This window comes from Capsella rubella, unplaced genomic scaffold (genome assembly GCF_000375325.1).
Source record: "Capsella rubella cultivar Monte Gargano unplaced genomic scaffold, Caprub1_0 scaffold_7, whole genome shotgun sequence".
In the NCBI taxonomy this organism is placed as follows: domain Eukaryota; kingdom Viridiplantae; phylum Streptophyta; class Magnoliopsida; order Brassicales; family Brassicaceae; genus Capsella; species Capsella rubella.
This window is the reverse complement of record NW_006238917.1, coordinates 17,073,354-17,089,763: the sequence shown is the minus strand read 5'-3', so window position 1 is coordinate 17,089,763 and position 16,410 is coordinate 17,073,354. Positions and strand designations below refer to the sequence as shown.

Here is a 16,410-nt window from a genome sequence, read left to right as displayed (position 1 = left end):
ACCTTGACATGAGCAACCACAAAGGAGGTGATGGAGATGTTGCTAGCTACACAATTCGTAGCTACTACTTTTTGGAGCGACTACACTTGGGAAAGAGTAGCATCTCCTTCAAGTATTATCGACTTTTAGCCAAGCTTGGACTCTTACATTTTGTTTTTGGACTTGTTTTGCCATGTTAAGGTCCGCTTTTTCCTTGTAACGGAGTACTTTCCCTATTTTAATAATTAAGCTTGCAACATTATATCAAAAAAAACAAGTCTTTAGAACATCAACAGGTTCTTAACAATTTTTAATCTATTTAGAAATCTTTAATTCTTTCTTTCTCCAATGGTAAACTTCATTAGGGGTTGTTAAATTTACAGCTTTCACCAATATTTTGCTTCCACATAGCTCTAAGAGCTGGTCCTTAAACCTCTTAATTAAGGATATGTCTTTAACATATTCATCATTATTCATTTATTTTATAATTAAATTTAATCTAAAAATCTTCCTATAAACCCTCATTGGAGATGCTCTTAGACATTCAAAATTTCAAGAAGAAATAAGATTAGCTTTTTAGCTGAAGTTTTGGTATTTATTAAAATTTATTTTTACATGCAATGAAGAAATGAGTAAAGACTCTTGTGTAATATAGTTCATTAATTAAAGGAAAAAACTCACTAAGACTCTTGTGGCCTCAATAGGGCCCTTAAAACAACAAGCGTTTTCAACAAATTAGGTAACATTTGATTGTGTTATGGTTGTTGAAGCATTATCCAAGCCACAAAGCTTGCTTCAATACCATAATTTGTTAGATTAAACAAGAACCATTCATTAGAAGTTCACATTTTGTACATCCATGCTTGTAGAGGCTTCGGATAATTACATAGCTTGATCTATTGCAAAAATGTATAACAAAATATAGACGAGTTAATTCCTAAATAGCATTTGGAGGACTAACATAAGGTCATAATGGAGTGTGGACTGAAGCTCATAATATAGACTACTAACCTTCAACCATATTTTTCTTCAGATTTTACCTATTAGTTTTATGTTATTTTTCTCTTGGTTGAAATTAGGTATTCTCAATCTTTTCTTATATTTAAATTAATTAACTAAATTTGGATATAAATTTAATAATCATTAATGTATATATATATATATATATATATATTCATAGCAATTAAAATTGTAAGATTTGAAAGAGTCAATATATATATATATAATTTTATATTCCTCTCTTGATTTATTGGATAGTAAATGAAAATACAAAATTTTCTATTATTTTAAAAGTTACTTATATGTATTATTTTATATATTTATCAGCATATTGACATTCAGATGGAATGGCTAATTTGAATAGAAATTTTGTTAATAATTAAGGAAAAATATTGTTGTGATTTACCGACTGGTTAAAAAAAGTTAACTTATTAACATCAAAAATTTTTTTGCAACTAAATCAAAGTATAACTTTTTTTTCGGACAAAAATATACCTTTTCTTATTTTGAGTTTTCCAAACCCCAATAATTAAAATTAACATATTGTTACATCCTAAAAGCTTCTTCACATCTTTGAAAGAAGATAAGAGTTTCCATTGATCTACTGAGCACATGGTCCTTTGGAAGATGACATATTCTACATTGATTCATCTAGGAACATAGAAGAGAACGTATGAAGTTCAGTTACTTCTAACAGATTTTGTTCATTGGGTTCTATGAGCGGTGTGGTGGCAATCAAATTAGCAATTGCTAAAAAAAACTTAATAATTGCTACTTCAACCTTGGCTCATATTTTTTTTTCCATAAACGTGTATACCGCAATCGATAATGGTTTCTCGATCCGTGTATAGTTTGCACTATCGCTTTAAAGCGAATCCATTAGAGCTGATTCCTTTGCCTTAGTGGTGAGGATAGAAGAAATTCATGATTGACAAAGGAGTAGTATGAAAGATTAAAATTTTGAACTAGATTTGCTTATGTTATCTTTGTCTATAAAAAAGTTTATATAAATTAGTAATCATTAGGTATTCTCAATAATTATCTTATATAAGTTATATTTAAATCAATTAACTATTTTTAGATATAAATTTATTAATCATTAGGTGTTTGAAAAAAAATAGTTTCATTAGAAAAATATATACATAGCATCTAAAATTGTAATATTTGACAGAATCAATTTATACATATAAATATATTATTAATAAATATTAGAGACCTAGCTTAACTTATAAATATTAATGTTAGAGACCTAGCTTAATTTAATGGATGGTTAATGCTTAATTTTGCAAATACATATTTTCTATTATTATATATATATATATATATATATATGTATTGTTTTAAATATTTATCAGCATATTGACCTTAAGATGGAATGGTTTATTTTGAATATAAATATTGTAAATAATTAAGAATTTTTTTTGAGATTCACCTTGTGATAAAAAATAATTAAATTATTAACATGATTTTTTTTGCAATCAAATCAAAATATAAATTTTACTATTTTGATTCTTCCAAAATCCAATAAGTAAAATTAAGTCTGATCTAATACAATTTTTTTTTTTGTATTTTTTCTTATAACTTTATAAGATTATGTAACAATTACTAATCTCATTGAGTAAATATCGCATGCCAAAAAGATTATAGGAAAGATATACTCAAAATTTCCAAATACAAAGCAGTAATTTAATTGATTTTGAGAAAGAGTCTACAATTACCTATACACATCTCCACCACATCCCATACTCCATTATTAATCCAACGGCTTAAAAACCACCACACTGTCGTGATCTTCACATGATTAATCTTGACACACCAAAGTTAATATAAACGCGCACGTAGACGATTAACCTTTACGTATTAATTGTGTTGATATATAAGCTGACTCAATACCCCAAAAGCGGTCTCTCTCTATACTTTGCTTCTCTCTCTAAGCTTCTCTCTTTATTTTTTTTTTCTCTACTTTTTTTTTTTCCCTTAATTCTCCGAAACGATGAAGGTTTTCGTGAAGACGCTCAGTGGTACGAACTTCGAGATCGAAGTTAAACCTGCGGATACGGTAAATACTTAATGGTTTCTTCGAATTCGAATCGTCTTCTCCGTTTCTTGTAACTGTTGATTAGGTCTGATTTGGTTCCGTAGTTTTGATTTGGGAATTTTTTTTGTTCTTGTGTGGTTTGATTAGTGAATCTCGTTAGTGTTTGATTTGAAATTCTAGGTTTCTTTTGCACCATACTGTTAGGGTTGTGACTATTCGTGTTTTCGTTTATGTAAACGGATTCATGAATTCGAATTAGGGTTTTTGGTGAGCCTGTGAGTATAGTGATTGTATGGGTTGTTGTTTCGAATTAGGATTATGCTGGAACTAATTATACTTTGGATCCATCTGTACAAGTTCTCATAAATTCACAATTCAATTCAATAGTCACTATGTTTCAATATTATTGAGATGCATATTAATATTTTTGTGTGATGTTTCAGGTTTCTGAAGTCAAAAAAGCTATAGAAACTGTTCAAGGTGCGCAGTACCCTGCTGCTAAGCAGATGCTGATCCACCAAGGGAAGGTTTTAAAGGATGAGACTACATTGGAAGAGAACAATGTTGTTGAGAAAAGTTTCATTGTTATCATGTTGTCCAAGGTGATGTATTAGGTTCACGGTTTTCACATTAGTATTTTGTGATAGGATTCTTTTAATTAGAATGCTAACAAGTTTTTACCATTTATCTTGATAAAATACAGACCAAGGTTTCTTCTAGTGGCGCATCAACCGCATCTGCACCTGCACCAACACCAACACCTAGTGCTACTCAGGTGAATAAAGTTCTTATGTATTATCGTTATGGTTTACTCAGGTGTTTGAGGCTTTCTAGATCATACTCCTAGTTTTATGTCTAATGGATTTGCTTGGATTCTTAGGCTCAGCCTGCTCAGACAGTAGCTACACCTCAGGTTTCTGCTCCAACTGTGTCAGTGTGAGTTCCTCTAACATTGATTTACCTCAATTTGGAAAGGAAATTTATCAGTCTCTTATTGTATTTGCTGCCTTGTTCATTTTCTGTTATTTTTTCTTGCGTTTTGCAGTCCAGAGCCTACAAGTGGAACCGCTACCGCTGCAGCTCCAGCTGCTGCTGCTGCTTCGTAAGCACTTTTCAGAACTTTACTATATACATTGTCGAATTTCAAGTGCATTGATTGATGATCATCTTAATGTTTTCCTCTTTCTTGGTATAAACAGGGTTCAAACAGATGTGTATGGTCAAGCAGCGTCAAACCTTGTTGCTGGAACTACTTTAGAGTCTACTGTTCAGCAAATTCTTGACATGGGTGGAGGTAGTTGGGATCGTGACACTGTTGTTCGTGCTCTGAGAGCTGCCTTCAACAACCCTGAAAGAGCCGTTGAATATCTGTACTCAGTATGATTTCATTCCACTTATTGATGTTATTTTTTCCTTTAATATAATGTATTTACCTTTGTTTTCGGTTTGAAAGAACTTAAGCAACATTTTCTCTGTCTAGTCTATTGAACTCTTGTTTGATACATTTTAGGGTATCCCTGCTCAAGCTGAAGTCCCGCCAGTTGCTCAAGCCCCATCTACTGGTGAACAGGCAGCAAATCCTCAAGCACAGCCCCAACAAGCAGCTCCAGCAGCTGCAACTGGTGGTCCAAACGCAAATCCATTAAACCTGTTCCCCCAGGTAGAGTCTTCAAACTTATGGACCTATTTCTTTGTTTAGTTTTCCCTTGTGAATTTGTTTTATTGACATCGACTCTTATTTGTCTGCATCCAGGGCATGCCTGCTGCGGATGCTGGCGCCGGAGCTGGTAATCTTGACTTCCTGCGTAACAGTCAGCAGGTATATTCCAATACTTTTCCATTGGAGATTAACAAACTTCATTTGAATTATTTTTCTCATATAAAAGACTTCTGCAATTCTTTTTACCTTTTCATAGTTCCAAGCCTTGCGAGCTATGGTACAAGCAAACCCACAAATTCTACAGGTAAAACTATTAACCTCATATTCTTTATTTGGCAGAATATATGATATTGATTTTTCACTAATACTGTTTTTTGCTGCAGCCTATGCTTCAGGAACTTGGTAAACAAAACCCGCAGCTTGTGCGACTAATTCAAGAGCACCAGGCTGACTTCCTACGCTTGATAAATGAACCTGTCGAGGGAGAAGAGTGAGCTATAGATCACCATTCTCAATTACATTTTCATTTTTTCTTTTGTTTAGTAAAGCCTTTAAGCTGACATTTCATTATCTCACCAATGCCGCCAGGAATGTTATGGAACAGTTGGAAGCAGCAATGCCACAAGCTGTAACCGTTACACCTGAAGAGCGTGAAGCCATTGAACGGGTTTGTTCCTCTGATCTTTGCATCTGCATCTGTACTTGTTAATCAAAATATATGGCGCTGTGTACTGAACTGTGATTTTGTTATTGTTTGTTTTGGGGAACAGCTCGAAGCCATGGGGTTTGATCGTGCGATGGTCTTAGAGGTGTTCTTTGCGTGTAACAAGAATGAAGAACTTGCAGCTAACTACCTTCTAGATCACATGCACGAGTTTGAAGACCAATGATGGATGAAGAAACAAAACAAATCCCTTCCCTCTTCCTTCCTAAACTCAGAGACCCATCTTTCTGTTTCTTTTTTCGTCTTTTCTTTTTTTCTTTTCTTTTTTCTTCTTTTGAAATATGATAATCTCTTCTCCAATGCCATTTGACAGTTTCATGTTTATGTTCATGGGAGTTGATGTGTTTATGTTACATTTAAAACTATCATAGTTTATCTGGTTTGAAGATGTTCTTCTCTTTGCATTTTCCTAGAAGGCATTGAATCTTCTCTTTTGGTCTCAGTTGCACCATTATTAGCAAATTTTGGTGCTACAGGGACTCATCTGAATTTAGATGGTGATTCCTCTCGATTTAGCACAACACAATGATTTAGCACAACACAATGATTTTGGAGGACATGATCTTGATGGAAAAAACACAGTGTTTGGGGAATTTAGATAGGGATTTGATCGCAATAAATCATTACTTCCGCAGCAATCGATTTGTTATATTGGAACCAAAGATAAGAAACTTTATATTCTTTGTGAAACGGAAAACAAAACTATAACCAAAAAAAAAACAGTACAAAATTTCAGCAAAAGATATCTGCTGCCGGACTTTGAACCCGGTATTCTGTTTTCAATATGAAATTTTGATTTCAAAGAGAAATTTAACTATTGTGCCACAACGAACTGTTTGTTAAACTATGAATTCAGATTAGTTATATACATTAATTTAATTTATTTTATTTTTAAATAATAAAACAAAAGATTTCCGCTGCCGGGCTTTGAACCCGGAATTCTGTTTTCAATGTGAAATTTTGATTTCAAAGAGAAATTTAGCCATTGTGCTACAGCGGACTGTTTGTTAAACTATGAATTCAGATTAGATTAAAACAAAATTTCAACAAAAGATTTCCGCTACCGGGTTTTGAACCCAAAATTCTGAATTATGAGCAAAATTTGGAGTTCAGAGAGAAATTTAGCTATTTTACTATAGAGGACTAAACTCTAATGTATGATTTCAATGGTTAAATCATAAAATTAACAATGAAAATACAATTATATAATCTTAAATACTACATAAAACAAAAAAAATTACTAAATATAATATACAATATAAACATTTTAGTTTAAAAAAATTCGTTATGGGGATTTAAACGTAGTTATGTGAAAGAATAAAACGTAGTTATGTCATGTGTGAGAGAACTGAGAAGTGAAACTAAAGTGAGAGAAGAAGAAGAGTCGCTGTTTCAAAATAGTAATACCCATTAGGCCCATTGGCCCATTTATATATGAGTTCAATAAAACAGATCTTACCACTAGCATGGCTAAACACGTGTCAGATTCATCGAATCGGTCATCTTCAGCATCCGACACTTGTCAACCTCTCACTGGATCTCTTAACTCTACGCCTCGAAAACAGTTTTATTTATTATTCCACTTTCGATTGTATCAGATTCAGTCTCTTCCTTATTCCAATTTTTTGAAACCACTTGAAGCATTTCGAATCAGATCTTCAATCGCAAAAAAAAAAAAGGTAGATCTCTCTCTCGCTCTCAGATCTTTGTTTCGTTCTTGTTCTTGGTTTGTGTAGATCTGATGATTCTAGAGATTGATCTGATCGTTTCGTTGAGGTATCACTGATTCAGTGTTCGTACTTAATTCGATTAGTGTTTTGGGTTTTGGTTTTGATTCAGTAGTTTCTGATTTTGAACGATTTGCAGTAGTAGATCTTGATTCTGGTTTTAGTTTAATTCAATTGAGTTTTTGCGTTGAAGGATTTGATCTAGATTCGGAATCGATGAAGATTTCGTGTGTGTTCTTGATCTGTGAAGAACGTGGTTAAGTAGATGAGTGTGTAGATGTTGATTTGGGTTATTGTTTTGATTCTATTTTTTTTGTTTTTTTGCTTTATCGAATTTGTTCTGGATTTGGATTCTGGTTTGATTACATTGTTTATGCCTTTAGAATTTGCTCTATGTTTTTAATCTGTGAAGAGTTTACTATTGAGGATGAGTATGTATATGTTAATTTGGGTCTTTGTTTCGTTTAGTTTTTTTTTTCTGGTTTATTTGGTATTTGCTTTGCTTTAGATTCTTGATTTGTGAAGAGCTTTGATGAAGTGGATGAGTGTGTAGATGTGAATTTGGGTTACTGTGTGAAGTTGTTTCTGCTTTTGTTGGTTTTACTTCTTGAATCTTAGATTTATTCGGGTTAGAACTTGGTTAAGTTAATGAGTGTTTAGATGTTAATTGAAGTTCTGGTTTGATTCAATTGTTTCATGATTTTGTAGGATTTGTTTTAGATTGTTAATTCGAAGATGTCGACTGAATCAACAAGGGAAGAGAATGTTTACATGGCGAAATTAGCTGAACAAGCCGAGCGTTACGAAGAAATGGTTGAATTCATGGAGAAAGTTGCAAAAACTGTTGATGCTGAAGAACTCTCAGTTGAAGAGAGGAATCTTCTCTCTGTTGCATACAAGAACGTGATTGGAGCAAGAAGAGCTTCATGGAGGATCATTTCTTCGATTGAGCAGAAAGAAGAGAGCAAAGGGAATGAAGATCATGTTGCCATTATCAAGGATTACAGGGGAAAGATTGAAACTGAGCTTAGCAAAATCTGTGATGGGATCTTGAATGTTCTTGAAGCTCATCTTATTCCATCTGCTTCACCAGCTGAATCCAAAGTGTTTTACCTTAAAATGAAGGGAGATTACCATAGGTATCTTGCTGAGTTTAAGGCTGGTGCTGAGAGGAAAGAAGCTGCTGAAAGCACTTTGGTTGCTTACAAGTCTGCTTCGGTAAGTGAATTCTTTACTTCATTACAACAGTTTTGAATGTAATTTTCTTGTGTGGCTATATTTGACTTTGCTGTTTTACATTCTTGGTATTAACGCAGGACATTGCCACTGCTGAGTTAGCTCCCACTCACCCAATAAGACTTGGTCTTGCCCTCAACTTCTCTGTGTTTTACTACGAAATCCTGAACTCGCCTGACCGTGCTTGCAGCCTCGCAAAGCAGGTTTGTGTACTCCTGATTTCACTTCTTCATGTGAAATTGTTAAATATAATCTCACTATATGATCTCTTTTGGGATTGTGCAGGCATTTGACGATGCTATCGCTGAATTGGATACCTTGGGTGAGGAATCATACAAGGACAGCACACTTATCATGCAGCTTCTTAGAGACAATCTCACTCTCTGGACTTCAGATATGACAGTAAGCATCAACAAAATATCTACATTGATCATTGTTCACTATTTTCCTTAAAACAACTTCAACTTAGGCACTTTAGATGGCAATATGCTCTTAAGTGCTTCTTAGTTCTGTAACTGACATAATTGTTTCCTTCTGATCATTAGGACGAAGCAGGAGATGAGATCAAGGAGGCAGCATCAAAGCCTGATGGCGCTGAGTAAACCCGAAGAAGTGGAAGTCACTTTATAAAAGTAGAAACTTTCATGTGATAATCTGAGTGAGAGATAGCTCAGGATTCTTATAAGGACACTGTTTTTATTGTTGTTTGTTTGTTTGGGGAAACAATTTGAAAAACTCTACTTGCGATTGTTTTCTCCTTTAGGTTCCTTTAAAAGCTCATGTTCTCCATTTAATGAAATCAAAACTTGCTTTTTTCAATTACTGCAATTTTCTTAATTTTATTCTCACTGAGTAGACAACAACACTGATACTGTATTGTATCGAGCATTTTAGGAGAATCGATCATTTGCATCACATTAAGCTTTGAGATAATATTACAAGAAACCAAAGGTAATTGAATCAATGCAATAACTAAAGTAAACAAAACAAGAAACCATATTCATGACAAAGAGTTTCACTTCAAACATTGGTAAAAGATTTGAGACAACAGAGGAGTCAGACAAGTTATATTAATAATAGAATTTACCAGACCATAACCTCATGTTTGATGGCTGTGCAGACGAAGGTAACCTTTAGATCAACCAGAGACATAAACATTGATACATTGTGACCAGAGAAGAGCTTAGTATCTCTCAAGGGCAAAGCAGAGTACTCCACGCCACCTGAAAGTCCAAAGACTGATCTTGTCCTTGGCTTTTAAGTGGTTACCCTTGACGACATCGTTCCACCCCCAGTTCAAAGCATAATTCAATGTTCCATGACCAGTGTCCTTCTCCATCGCCCATATCTTGAAACGTAATCCCCACTTTTCACATCTTTGGTTCACAAGAATCGTTCCCACACCGATATTCTCGTCTTCGATTTCGTTGTTTTCGTCTTTCTCCATTGCTTGACTCTCCCCTGGCGTCAAGAAGTCGTTTCTGATTAGCTGCTGGAATGGGATTAAGAGACGGCTCTGGCCTGATGTCACATCACTCGCGGTTAGACCTCTTTGAAAGATCAGCATCGGCCTTTCGTCATCAGCTTTCATTCTTCTCATCACCTGAAAGATCCAATCCGGTGCCTCTGTATCCATCCTCCTTGGGGAAAAAGCAACCTTTGCTTTCTTGAATTTACCACTCTTCCTCTCTTGCACAGCACGCCTCTTGCGACTTGTGTTCTCCGTTACACATGAAGATGGAGACGAAGATTGGTAACAAGGGTTTGGTAGTTCTTTCGTCTCATTAGTCGTGTTGTAACCTAGGAGTAACGAAGGCTCATAAAAACGAAGGTTCAAGAACGAGGAAGACGTCGAAGAAGACCCATCAAGATTATTACCAAAGTTTCGTCGTAGGTTTCTTACAAACCTCTTCATGTTCTTCTCAAAGAGTCTCTTCTCCTCATCACTCTCTCCATAGTCATAATCTTCACACACAATCTTAGATTTCCCCTTCTTCGCACGTACTTCTGCGTCATACACCATACGCTCATCAAAACTAGGGTTTCGTGTAGTGTTTCTTCTCGTTTCGTAATCAGTAAGCGATGAAGTAGACGTCGTTGAAGAAACCCCATTAGGGTTTTGTTGTTGTGTGTACCTTCTCTTCACCAAAGAAGACCTAGGTTTCCTCGGGAACACATAGAAGAACCTCTTGGACGACTCTTCTTCTTCTTCTCGTTTCTTTTCAAGAAGACGAAGACGTTGTTGGTGTTCTTCTTCTTCGATCATAACCGCAGCATCCACAAGTAAACAAAAATCAGACCACATATCTTTACCTGAATCCATGAGATGATCGTAATCGTGATACATAGTCATTGTGATCGAAAGGAAAACACAAAAGTTCTGAAAAGTGAACAAAGACGTGAGGACCAAGAATATATTATAAGAGAAACTCAGCGAAACTGAGAAACAAGAGTGCCTTGGTCTTGCCATATATATTTACATTAGGGGTTAGGGCTTTTTGTGTTTTTTCCATTTTTCTTGATTTTGAGTTTTAATTATTGTGATTAGTAAATAACTATAGCCGTTGTGCACAAGTTACATTTCGTTAATACGGGTGAATAGGGCTATGTTATAATTACGGTTTAGTCCCTACATATTGGTAATTTCCTTTTTCCCAAGAGTGAGCAGAGAAAACAATTTAGGAAGTTTCTTTGGGAAACTACGCTAGATGTACCTAAATAAACAAAAAATTAAATATCTGTACTCCATAAACTGTTATTTAGTTATCATTTTCCTTGACTGTTTTAACCCTATTTTCAACTTAAAAAAATATGTTATCCACCGAAACTTTACACACCACCGCTTGTGTCTTTTCTCTCTCTCCATCATTCAACTTCTCTCTCTCCATTAATCCAGTTTCATTTTGTTTTGTAAAGAAATTTTATCACAAACAAAATAAAAAGAAGGAAGAATTAGATCTCTACACAAATGGTGTTCCAACAATAAACGCATTTTCTCACAAACAAGACAGATCAAGAAATAGAAGAAAAAGAAAAACCTTCTCATAGTTTTGATCTAAGCTCCATGATATCTTCATCTCTTATCACATCCCTCTCACCGATTAGGTCTCTCATAAATTTTCGGCGACGGAGACGGTGACTACCGGACGTATCATAACCTACGTCGATGTACAAACCAATACAAGAAGGATCGCTGTCCGGAATGCATCGGCTTGGGATCCACCACGGTGACGTCGTGATGCTCCTTCTCCCCAACTCTGAATAATTTATCAAAATGAATAGGTTATAATATCAACTATAACATCTGTGGTTATTTATTTTATTAACTATGTAAATCATATGTTACTGCTATACGTTATAATTTATTTGATAAATTTATAGTAATCTAGTTAAATTATTTATAGTTAACCATATGTTATGCTACAAATTATAAGTTATCGATAATATTATCGATTAGTTAGCAATAAATATTAAATTAACGGATAATATGTAAATTACCGTGATAACAGATTATTTAACATGGTTAAAAATAAGTTATCGAATGCTATTAATCACTGATAAACAGTATCATCGAATTATGTCATCAGTGATGAATAATATTAGTATTAATTTGATAGATAATATGTATTTTATCACGATAACAAATTATTTAACATGTTTAAAAATAAGTTATCGAACGCTTTTATTAAATGCAACTTACGTATCATCAGATATTGTCCACATCATCTAGTCTTTCTTATATTAATAAAACCTATTTTTTGTTTATGTTAAATAGAGTTAGGGACCATCTAGTGACTTTGTCTCTATTGTGGAGAGAGAACTAAATATGAAATTATTGATCTCTTTTTTTTTGTTTTCAGTTTATTTGTGTACCAATATTTAACTAACCCAGTTTCTTTTAGCTTCGTTTTTTTTTTTTTTTTAAATTTTTTTTTTTGTCTCAAAGCAAAAAATTAAATATGTACAAATTCATTTCTTACAAAACAATCCGTTGTAACACACTGACTAAATTTCCGGATTCAAACTTCCGCGGTTGTAAATTTCCTTTCAATTAAGGTGAAATTCCGGATTCAAACCTAGGCGGTCATAAACCGTTTTGGTCAAAAAGAGTGGAGTCTCAAAGAGTTAATAATCTTTACAAGTGAAAGAGAAACCAACAAAACTTGGATTTATAAAAAACCAAAGTGTGAGAGGAAACACAATATACAAGTTTTCTCAATTTGCTTTACCACAAACCAAAGAACTCTCCTCGTTTACCAAAGAACACACACACATACGTCTCCTTATATAGTTTTTATTTCTTGATGATAACACTAAATGAGAGAATAGACAACATCATCATACGTTGGGAAGTCCAGTGGTCCGTCTCCAAGGAGTAGCACAGAAGTCACAAGAACCGCGATAAAGATTGTGAAAACCAGAAACGATTTACACGGATCAGCATTCTTCTCTTTCTCTGGTCCAACAGTCACAGTCCCTTCTTGTCTTTCACTTCCTCTTCCAAGTTGAAACACCGGACAAGTGAAGAATCCATACACAATCCCGGCTATAAGTGCTCCCAGATTTGTCCTGTCACGACTCATATGTTAGAAGCAAAACATACAACCCGTAATAAGATGTTCTTGCTTAAGTTTGGCGCAAGAATATAGTTACTAGCCTCAGGCCCTCAGTGTGCTGCAGCTTCGCCAGCTCATATAAAAAATCTTACTTAGGGGTGAGTTCAGAGCTGAAGGTTGTAAAGGAGAGTTGGAGAAATGGTGGGGAGATTAAGTTGGTTTAGAGATTCTTTGGATAAGAAATTCTAGTCTATGTTGTCGATCTTTAGTCGACTAAATAAAGAACGAGTTTAGTGGTTTGGATTCTATGAATCCTGTTTATGATCCATTGATCATACTACTTATCAAAACAAAGATCGAAAAATGCTGAACAAGAAACAACTATCTGAAGAAATATTGATGGATGCTAAAAGCTTACCAGTCATCAATTGGACCGAAATGGCTTAATATGAGACCAAATCCTGTCATAATAATGGCCTTCTGAAACAAGTCCTCATATTCATCGCTTTTGATCATCTCCTTGTTCTGATTTTGGTCAACAAGCCAAGCTCCTATTAGAGCAAATGCTGGTCCCTGCACCGAACCATATATGCGAAGACGATTAAGAACAGTAACAGATAGTGCAATTTGGTAACATCACATGGGACAAACTAGCTAGTTAACTTACAGTTCCTCCAACTGTAGGATCTGGTGTATGCAGAAAGCTCATGAAATTACCAGAGACTCCTCCAAGAATGTAAATGAGACCAAATGTGAATAGTCCATAGTCACGGCAGACTTTTGGTCCAAAAGTAAGCAGAGCCCAGGAGCTAAGGGCTACATGAGGAATTCCAGAGTGCTGCAGATGTAAAATGAAAGTGATTCAAAGACAAACAAGGGAAAATTACATGAATCCAAGTCATCAAGGGTACTAAATGTGGTATACAAAAAGATGCAGCGACATGAGGCGAAAAGCAAGATATAGTTATAACTTTGAAAATAAAGCTGTCAGCTTTTTGAAAATCTCCAGTTGTTTTGGTAAAGTGTGTTTTTGAAACAGTAAAGAATGGAAGAACAGACCCAATTTGTTGGTCTTGTACCAGAAACATTGGTGTGACCAGCCTCCACCATTCTCCAGCCATGATTAGATCATTTATCTTTGCTCCATATAACAACGGGAGCGATAGCAGTCCCATATCGTTATTCCTAACTGGTGCAGCCGCTTCAAACAGACACACTCCGACATTTATGGATGCTAATATGCTCCTGCAATTTTAATGAAAACAAGAACAGAAGATATTTAAGCATCAAGAAGAACCCGCATGGCATTGCAACTAAGAAAAACCAGAGGTGACTGAAGAGTTTTTACACAGCATAGAAGTTCAATGTATCTTCTGACTGATCATCATCATCAAGCTGCTGAAAAGGATTATTATTACTTTCGATACCAGTCTTCCTCAATTTGCTTGCTACTGAACCGCCTTCTGATTTGACTACGTCCAAGGTAGACGGGACTAAACCTTTAGATTTTGCATCTGAGAGTCAAATTAGTAAGCATTAACAAAAGAAGGAACACCAGAAAGATCAAGCAACAAGACACCAAATTCAAGAATATTGTATTATACCTTTCTGGAGTTTGCCAAGATAAACACTCAACAAATCCAACTCTTCATCCACATTGAGTTCGACTTTCTTATCAATATCATCTCCCGTTGAAACAGAAGGCTTCTCATCCTCGTTTTGAAGCTTCCCAAAGTAAGAATCCAACAATTGAATCCTCTTTTTGGTAACCTTGCTCTCTGATGACGCCCTAACCAAACATAATTTTCCTCTAAGTGGATTGCAAAACGGGATTGGTTTTTTACAACTCTTCATCCTACAATCCCTGCCAAGCGTGGTTGCCTCAGCTATTGTTCTATGTTTCAAACCATTACTACTGCCACCAGACGAAAAACGTCTTAAACCATTTGAATCAAACAATACTTCTCCTTTACAGGGGACTTCATGGTGAAGAGGAAACATTGCCATCTTCCAGGTCCTGTCCATTTCAGAGCAACATGTCATCATCATATATCACCAAAACCCAAATCAGGTTTTCACAAAAACATGTGAACAATTTTGATAAAACACAAACTTTAGAGATGAACCTAACTAACAAGCTTGAAAAATCGAAACTTTGGGTTAGGCTTAAGATAATCACATAACCTATTTGGGATTAAAACCATTGCACCACCGAAACAGAACAGACAGAGATCAGAATCAGGATAATCTCATTGGGGCATTTAATCAAACAACAAAAGGGCATAACTTTTTTCAAGAACCCAACAGCTAAACAAAAACAAGTATCAAAACCAACTCTTTCAAGTGAGAAATTGTCTTCTTCCTCACCGTTTCCTTCAGACTTCTAAAGAAAGGAGAATCGAACACAACTGAAAAGTATCAGAATTGGAGAAAAAAAGTGAAAAGCTTTACCTTTGTTGAACTCAGAACCTGATCCTATCTTAAAAGATTGAAGATTTGTGGTTGCGAGGATTAGGAAAATTTTGAGAGTTCGTGTAACGAAGCAAGCAGTGTCTTGTGAAAATTACGTTTAGGAACAGAACCTAACCAAAAGACAATATTTTTATTTAATGGTTCAAATTGTGTCACTTTAGATATTTTTATCAAGTTGACACACAAAGATATAGTTTTATTCTTGAGCATTACTGACTCACAAGTCACAAGTACAACTCAAGAATTGACCATTTGGTTTGTCTTTTTTTTTTAAATTTTTCATAAATATATATATATATATATATATATATATATTTAAATTTTGATTTTTTCTGATGATAATTGATCCCAAAAATCAACAAAACAACAAAAAAGAAAATGTTGATGATAAATTGTTACATATGCTTGCCCAAAAAAAGAGAAAAACATAATAATATAACAACATATTATTTATATGATTTTTTTTTGGTTTTTATAATTTATTTACGATCTTTGAAGAGTACTTATCAAATAAAACATTTTTTTCCTATTTTATCAAATCATATGTGCAACAATTCATAAAATTGGGCAAGATAATTTTTTCGTTGATTATTTTTGGACCGATATTTACTTATTGAAAACCTTTTATATGGGAGAATTTAGTAAAACAGTTTACATCTAGGAGGTGATATTTCTATAAATGGGAGGTGTTAACTTGTTTTTATTTATATAGTGAGAGAATTGATATATTATTTTCTAAGAAATCATTTTTTCATTTATTTTTCATATTTCCATTTTCTCAACATTCTTTCAAAGTTACCATTTTTCCATTTCGAAAACAAAACATTTGAGGTAATGTTTTCGTAACAAAAAAAAATATCTTAACAAAAACTGGAATTTAATAAATCCAAACATCATATGTAAATTTGTGTTTTTATAAATAATTTTGAAAGTTTTTTTTTACAAAAAAACCAAAGTCTATAAAAATCACCAAACTAAGTCCAACCAGTCTAAATTTTATTTATTCGTAATCGATTCAG

At 34.2% G+C, this 16,410-nt stretch overlaps 4 protein-coding genes across 8 annotated transcripts; 2 read left to right on the top strand and 2 right to left on the bottom strand.

Annotated features, from left to right (window-relative positions):
- Positions 1-2,894: 2,894 nt before the first annotated feature.
- LOC17879100 (ubiquitin receptor RAD23d) lies at positions 2,895-5,798 on the top strand. The gene is made up of 12 exons (XM_006283846.2): positions 2,895-3,037; positions 3,460-3,618; positions 3,720-3,791; positions 3,897-3,952; positions 4,062-4,118; positions 4,216-4,393; positions 4,527-4,676; positions 4,770-4,835; positions 4,933-4,980; positions 5,060-5,166; positions 5,265-5,343; positions 5,447-5,798. Exons 1-12 carry the CDS (start codon positions 2,972-2,974, stop codon positions 5,564-5,566), a joined length of 1,158 nt encoding a protein of 385 aa, XP_006283908.1. The 5' UTR covers positions 2,895-2,971; the 3' UTR covers positions 5,567-5,798.
- Positions 5,799-6,998: 1,200 nt separating this feature from the next.
- On the top strand, positions 6,999-9,185 carry LOC17880839 (14-3-3-like protein GF14 psi). 2 transcript variants are annotated; one of them, XM_023777890.1, is made up of 5 exons: positions 6,999-7,073; positions 7,834-8,345; positions 8,444-8,566; positions 8,649-8,765; positions 8,909-9,185. In XM_023777890.1, the coding sequence occupies exons 2-5, from the start codon at positions 7,863-7,865 to the stop codon at positions 8,963-8,965; spliced, it is 780 nt and encodes a 259-aa protein (XP_023633658.1). In that variant the 5' UTR covers positions 6,999-7,073; positions 7,834-7,862; the 3' UTR covers positions 8,966-9,185. The 2 variants fall into 2 exon arrangements, with proteins under 2 accessions (XP_023633658.1, XP_023633657.1); XM_023777889.1 differs by having other exon boundaries at positions 7,021-7,079; positions 7,836-8,345.
- Positions 9,186-9,546: 361 nt separating this feature from the next.
- Positions 9,547-10,716, bottom strand: LOC17878635 (B3 domain-containing protein At5g38490). Its single transcript, XM_006285505.2, has one exon. The coding sequence runs from the start codon at positions 10,714-10,716 to the stop codon at positions 9,547-9,549; it is 1,170 nt and encodes a 389-aa protein (XP_006285567.2).
- Positions 10,717-12,478: 1,762 nt separating this feature from the next.
- Positions 12,479-15,522, bottom strand: LOC17877553 (RHOMBOID-like protein 9, chloroplastic). 4 transcript variants are annotated; one of them, XM_023779443.1, is made up of 7 exons: positions 15,371-15,522; positions 14,524-14,936; positions 14,268-14,433; positions 13,999-14,164; positions 13,587-13,757; positions 13,338-13,492; positions 12,479-12,932 (listed from the first exon to the last, which is right to left on the bottom strand). In XM_023779443.1, exons 2-7 carry the CDS (start codon positions 14,924-14,926, stop codon positions 12,677-12,679), a joined length of 1,317 nt encoding a protein of 438 aa, XP_023635211.1. In that variant the 5' UTR covers positions 14,927-14,936; positions 15,371-15,522; the 3' UTR covers positions 12,479-12,676. The 4 variants fall into 4 exon arrangements, with proteins under 4 accessions (XP_023635211.1, XP_023635212.1, XP_006283765.1 ...); XM_023779444.1 differs by lacking the exon at positions 15,371-15,522 and adding an exon at positions 15,287-15,355; XM_006283703.2 differs by lacking the exon at positions 15,371-15,522 and having other exon boundaries at positions 14,268-14,418.
- Positions 15,523-16,410: the final 888 nt, after the last annotated feature.

Bases quoted from the DNA above. Each gene is read 5' to 3' on its own strand.
- LOC17879100 (XM_006283846.2), top strand. From the start codon at position 2,972: ATGAAGGTTTTCGTGAAGACGCTCAGTGGTACGAACTTCGAGATCGAA. The intron at 3,792-3,896 runs GTGAATAAAGTT...TTGGATTCTTAG, and splicing joins CAACACCTAGTGCTACTCAG to GCTCAGCCTGCTCAGACAGT. The intron at 4,119-4,215 runs GTAAGCACTTTT...TGGTATAAACAG, and splicing joins CCAGCTGCTGCTGCTGCTTC to GGTTCAAACAGATGTGTATG.
- LOC17880839 (XM_023777890.1), top strand. From the start codon at position 7,863: ATGTCGACTGAATCAACAAGGGAAGAGAATGTTTACATGGCGAAATTA. The intron at 8,346-8,443 runs GTAAGTGAATTC...GTATTAACGCAG, and splicing joins TTGCTTACAAGTCTGCTTCG to GACATTGCCACTGCTGAGTT. The intron at 8,766-8,908 runs GTAAGCATCAAC...TCTGATCATTAG, and splicing joins TCTGGACTTCAGATATGACA to GACGAAGCAGGAGATGAGAT.
- LOC17878635 (XM_006285505.2), bottom strand. From the start codon at position 10,716: ATGACTATGTATCACGATTACGATCATCTCATGGATTCAGGTAAAGAT.
- LOC17877553 (XM_023779443.1), bottom strand. From the start codon at position 14,926: ATGGCAATGTTTCCTCTTCACCATGAAGTCCCCTGTAAAGGAGAAGTA. The intron at 14,165-14,267 runs GTAAAAACTCTT...TTAAAATTGCAG, and splicing joins ACATTGAACTTCTATGCTGT to GAGCATATTAGCATCCATAA. The intron at 13,758-13,998 runs GTACAAGACCAA...TTACATCTGCAG, and splicing joins TGGTCACACCAATGTTTCTG to CACTCTGGAATTCCTCATGT.